The 6000-nt window shown below is 34.5% G+C and overlaps 1 protein-coding gene across 3 annotated transcripts in view; it reads left to right on the plus strand.

Annotated features, from left to right (window-relative positions):
- Positions 1-5508, plus strand: part of PCMT1 (protein-L-isoaspartate (D-aspartate) O-methyltransferase) — a 43770-nt gene extending 38262 nt beyond the window's left edge. For 2 of the 3 annotated variants that reach the window (XM_045865738.3, XM_045865737.2), the window contains exon 8: positions 4708-5508. Coding sequence is in view for 2 of the 3 variants with exons in the window: in XM_045865737.2 (XP_045721693.1) it covers positions 4708-4720 (13 nt within the window). In the remaining variant the exon portion in view is untranslated. Of the gene's footprint in view, positions 1-2990; positions 3135-4707 lie in introns of all 3 variants that reach the window. The other variant, XM_064598216.1, reaches the window with a different exon arrangement.
- The last annotated feature ends 492 nt before the right edge of the window (positions 5509-6000 follow it).

Here is a 6000-nt window from a genome sequence, read left to right on the forward strand (position 1 = left end):
GGACTGTACTAGGGCCATGGATACATAGCTGAGAATTTGAAACTGACCATTCTCATGGAACTTACAGTCACTTGGGAGATCCAAAAAAATCTGAAGAAGACAAACAGGCAATTAGAGTATAGTGTGTTTAGTAGGGAGCAGCTGTGTTGAAGCCAGACAGTGAAGTAATCAGAATTACATTTCAGAAAGATTACTCTGGCTGTGGTGTAGAGAGTAGATTGGAAAGGGACAGAACGACAGAAACAGAATGTGGTTGTAGCAAGTTAGGGGTGAAATGGTGGTGGCCTGAGTTAAGGCAGTCGATAGAATGTGGTTGAAAAGAGTCATTTACCATTTTCTAAGTGCCCAGCCCACATTTGGGATTTATCATCTCAGAAGCTCCTAGTCAGTTCTATTGCCAGGTTAGGTGATCTTTGTTCTTTCAGATTTTCTTCAGGATTAATTTAACAGCTCATCTCCATGCTTTCTTCTGGACGTTCTCTAGCTTCTCACCAGCCTTCCATCCTTTTCTTCCTGAGGAGTCCAGAGCTAGTTGCAGTGCTCCATGAGGGTGAGATCCAATCTTTGCTGAGGAGGTGTGGTAGAAACTATATGGGAAAAAAGACCCCTAGTGGGCATGCTGAATTCTCATGCCAAATAAAGCCCAGAGCCTGGATGTAGACTTACGTTTCCTTATACTTGGAAAAATATCACTTCTAATTTTGGTGGAGTAATAAAAGGGGAGACAATGCCAGATGTATGAGCCATAGACCTAGAACCTGTGTATTATGTTCACGACTATGAATGTGTAGTAGTTGTATTAGTTGCTTTATAAGCTCTTTATACTTTTTAAATTTGTATTTTATTTTATGTAAGTATTATATGTAGAAATCAATATTTTGTTAATCATCTGGTAAGTTTTATTTTTGTTTTTAATGGTCACAAGAGTCAATGGAATAAGCCCATCTCTGGTTTGTGAAACTGAAGAATGTTTCAGGATTCTCATTCTGTAAGCGCTTTGCTTATCAATGTCATCTCAAAGTGCCATGCACACATGAAAAACATGTTATGAATTGGTTGGGCATTTCTAAGATTGACAGTATAGGTCCTAGGGTATCCAGTTATCCTGTGTTCATATTGTTCTATATTGTCCCTTTTTAATTTCTTTACATACATCACAGCATTATGACATATTTTGCATTCTTATAGGCAGGGATATATTTTGTTGCTTTTGGAATTATTTTTATGTCTCTCATAATACTTTGTATAATTTATTATCTCAGAAAACCCATTAAGTAGAAACCATTCATGGATTTTGATTGTTGTTTCTTGGTAATACATCTTTTCATTTGTTCTTGATAAAAAATATATAATACTAATGTTAGTAGGTTAGAGTTATTAACCTAATAAGTTATATATAATTATACATTATATAATGAAATAATATATATATAGTTATTAACCTAATGAATATGTTTAGCACATATATAATAAAGAGACTTTCTAGAAATTTAGGACATAATACTTTTTATTGTAAGTTATCTACACGTGTAAGTCAGATAAAGATAGTTATGTAGAATTTGGAACATTAAGTGGAAAAATAACTTGAAAGTTACGTCAGTTTTGGAGTATTAGGATGGGACATTTATACATGCTCTGACAGCAAATTTTTGGTTTTCTTCGGCATCCTAAATGTTAAAATTCGAGTCCATAGACTTAATTTCTTTTCCTTTTTTTTAGTGCTATACATTTCCTTTTGTTTTTAATAATACTGTTTCTGACTACCAAAATAATACATATGTAATGTAAAAATTTTTAGATGTACAAAGGATGAAATAAAAATCATCCACAGTCCCAGAACCTAGAGATAACCACTATTAACATTTTGGTAGATTTTTTTTTTTTTTAACTCTTATCCATAGTCCTGTATACATCTTTTTGTAATCCTGAGATCATATAGTAGCATTATCTTGTAATCTCCTTTTTCCATTTAATAATTTCATCAACATTGTCCCACATTGTTAGCTTTTTTAAAATATGACTTTTTCCCCAGTTTTAGTGAGATATAATTGACATAGCATTATATTACTTTTATGTGTACAGCGTAGTGATCTGATATATGTATATACAGCAAGATGATTACCACATTAAATTTCGTTTTATGGTTTGAGGTCTTACATTCAAGTCTTTAATCCATTTTGAGTAGATTTTTTGTGTGTGGTGTAAGATGGTGGTCCAGTATCATTCTTTTCCATGTGGCTGTCTAGTTTTCCCAGCACCATTTACTGAAGACATTATCTTTTCCCCACTGTATGTTCTTGGCTCCTTAATTAAATGACCATATATGTGTGGGTTTATTTCTGGGCTGTCTATTCTGTGTCATTGACCCTTGTGTCTCTTTTTATGGTACTACCATACTATTTTGATTATTATAGCTTCGTAATATAGTTTGAAATCAGGAAGTGTGATACCTCCAGCTTTGTTCTTTCTAAAGATTGCTTTGGATATTTGGGTCCTTTTATACAAATTTAAGGGTTGTTCTGTTTCTGTGAAAAATGCTGTTGGGATTTTGATATGGATTACATTGAATCAGTAGATTGCTTTGGGTAGTATGGATATTTTAACAGTATTCATTCTTCCAATCCATGAGCATTGTGTCTTCTTCAATGTCTTTCATTAATGTCTTATACTTTTCAGTGTACAGATCTTTCACTTTGTTTAAATTTGTTTTAGGTATTGTATTCTTTTTTGATGCAATTATAAATGGGATTGTTTTCTTATTTTCTCTTTCTGATAGTTCATTATTGGTGTATAGAAACACAACTGATTTCTGTATACTGATTTTGTTTCCTGCAACTTTATTGAATTAGTTTATTAGTTTTGACATTTTTTTGTTGGTTTTTAGGGTTTTCTATATATGATATGTTGTCTGCAAAAAGAGACAGTTTTACTTCTTTCTTTCCGATTTTGATGCCTTTTATTTCTTTTTCTTGCCTAATTGCTCTGGCTAGGATTTCCAGTGCTATGTTGAATAAAAGTGGCGAGAGTGGGCATCCTTGTCTTGTTCCTGATCTTAGAGGAAAAGCTTTCAGCTTTTCACCACTGAGTATGATGTTAGCTGTGGGCTTGTCATATATGGCCTTTATTATGTTGAGGTACGTTTCCTCTATACCCAGTTTATTGAGAGTTTTTATCCTTTTTAAAAAATTTTTTTAATTGAAGAGGATATTTGGAAATGTTTGTACTGTGTTGTTGGGCAATAAGGATATTTATTTATAATATCCTTAATGCTTTGCAACAGGCAAGTCAAATATGGGAAATTATTTTACAAAAACAGTAGTATCTTCAATTCACATTCTAAAAAGCACAAGTGAATTTATGAATAGAGCACTTTGCAAGTGAACTCTTTGTAGATTAAATATTTTAATGCTTGCATGAATTTAAGTGAAATCTATTCTATGAGAATTATAGTGCTTAAATTATTTAGAAGAATATATTAAGAGGAACCAGAACTGATAATTTGTCATTTAACAGATAATCCAGTACTCTATGACAATGGCAGCTTATGAGAGAAGTAATCTTTAAAATAATTTCTCACACGATTTACAAAATTCAGTTTTAAAAAGAAGCATACTATCTGATAATCCCTTAATTCACCACATACCTGGGAAATTTTAGCTCTTTATTATACTTTCCCTTCAAATTTATTTTAGCTTTTAAAAAGCTTTTTAATTTTTATTACACATTGTAAGAATAGTATGAAGACTTCCTGAATCTCTTCATCCAGAGTTACCAATTGTTAACATTTTTCCACATCCACTTTCTCACTCCCTCTTTCTCTCTGTATATATACACAGGTCATATTTTTTCTTGAGATCATGGGAGATTTAGTTGCAAACATCATACTTCTTCACCCCTAAAATTCTTGAGTGTTGAACAGTGTTTTTGTCACTCAGATTATCCTCAAATATGAAGCTTTTTGGGTAGCTTTATTTTTTCACTTTTAACAGCTTTCTTGAGGTATAATTTATACACCATACAGTTTGCTTTAGGCTGCATTCTTCCTTCCTTCCTTCCTTCCTTCCTTCCTTCCTTCCTTCCTTCCTTCCTTCCTTCCTTCCTTCCTTCCCTCCCTCCCTCCCTCCCTCCCTCCCTCCCTCCTGACAGAGGCTGGTACAACGCTGCACCCGGCTGAGCGAGTGTCCTTTGGAGCTGAGAAGCTGCCTTCTGAAATCAGCTGACAGATACACCTACACAGGATGCTTTTTCTCCCAGAGTTTGGATTGAGGCTGACCCACTCAGCATTTGCTAGCAGATAGTCTAAGCAAAAGGCCACATTTTTGTCCAGTTTTGTCAATGTAACTGTAAAAAATTATTCCAACTCTAAATACCCATCGCCATTTTATGATAAATAGTGTTAGCAAGATCCTAGATCCAAAAGTTAAAATTTCTCTGAATTTTTGGTCTTGAAGGAAGAAAGGTACCTTTAGAATGAAAAATAAGGAATCCAGGGCCTTTAGGACTCATTTCATTCTGCAGTAGCACGAGAGATGTTTGGATGGCTGACTTCCATTTTTGCTTTGACTTGGGGCTGTTTGCTTTTTTTTTTTTCCTTTTTATTGCTTGGGGATGGGTGTATTTTTACTTATTTACTAATTGTATCTAAATTATTAGCCAAGTTTTGTAGTATGTAATGCCTACTTATATATTTCTCTTTTTTACCCCCAGGGATGAACTGTAAAAGCACCATCAGCTTGACCAGTATATAATATTACAGTGGATTGCTCATCTCAGTCCTCAAAGCTTTTTGAAAACCAACAGCATCACAGCTTGTTTTGGACTTTGTTACACTATTATTTTCAGCATGAAATGTGTGGTTTTGTAGGGTTTCTAGTTCTTCAAAGAGGCGCAGAAGCTGAATTGGTGAAAGAACGATGCAGAGTATAAATTTGTGTATTATTACTTTAACACGCCCACATTTTACTTAAAAATATTAAAAGACGGGGTTCCACAAAATGGAAGACTTAGTTTGTGAATTGATTTCGAGGAGTGGTTTTTCATAGATACTTAATTCTGTTTCAATATTAATTTATCAGATTGCTCTTGTGCATCAGATAACACCATTCACAAGTTAAGATTCTTAGTTTTTGGATGTCTGTTAGATGCCACTAAGAAAATAGAGATGAGCTTCCTTTTTAAAGCTTTTGATGTGGTGTCCTAGAGTAGCATGTTGTAGATACAGTCAGCTGCTTTGTTACCTTAAAACTAAGCATTTGTAAATATTAAAACTTCAGAAGATGGCAGGTGATGTCCTTCACAACACTTAGCTGTTCAGATTGGACATAACTGACATAGTTCTTCCTTTCCCTCTTTAAAATTATAGGAGACTTGTAGCTCAGTATTGTTTTTTCTGTTTCTCATTTGCTGCTGATAATGTATATGAATTTACCGTGCTGTGTAAGCTGGGTCCTAGTCACTGAACAGTTTATGCAGTGCTGCTTTGCCAAATAAAGTTAAAAGTAAAAGAGGCATTGGTGGTGTTTGAATATAAAAGAAAGAACCACATGTCCCCCCGGTACGGAATGCTGACTGAGATCACAGAGATAGAATTGTGTCTCTGATGCTCCGTTTTATGAAATCTGAGTAGCATAGATTGAAAGCATTAATCCAGCTGTGCATTTGTAGAATATGACTACGTTTCCGGCCCACGAGGACTACACTGCATTTGTAGAATATGACTACGCAAGGGCTACATCATTTTTCTCTGCCTAACACAGGGCTTGCCCTCTTGTAGGGGAACAGTAAATGCTGCCTGAGTGAGTGAATGAGTTGACTTCGTGTCAGGGAAGAACAGGGTCAAAGATGCATGTTCCAAAACACATTTCTCATCTATAAATAGATTTATTAACATAATGACTGGAAAATGAGTTTCTGTGAGGGCAGTAGCACTTTGGGATCTTGTTTAAATACTGTGGTCTAAAGCCTTTTATAAAAGGATCTTAGTTTTTCTAGGAGTTCTAG

Source organism: Mirounga angustirostris, unplaced genomic scaffold, assembly GCF_029215605.1.
Source record: "Mirounga angustirostris isolate CCGP_5_RB_7025 unplaced genomic scaffold, mMirAng1.0.hap1 SCAF_8, whole genome shotgun sequence".
Classification (NCBI taxonomy): domain Eukaryota; kingdom Metazoa; phylum Chordata; class Mammalia; order Carnivora; family Phocidae; genus Mirounga; species Mirounga angustirostris.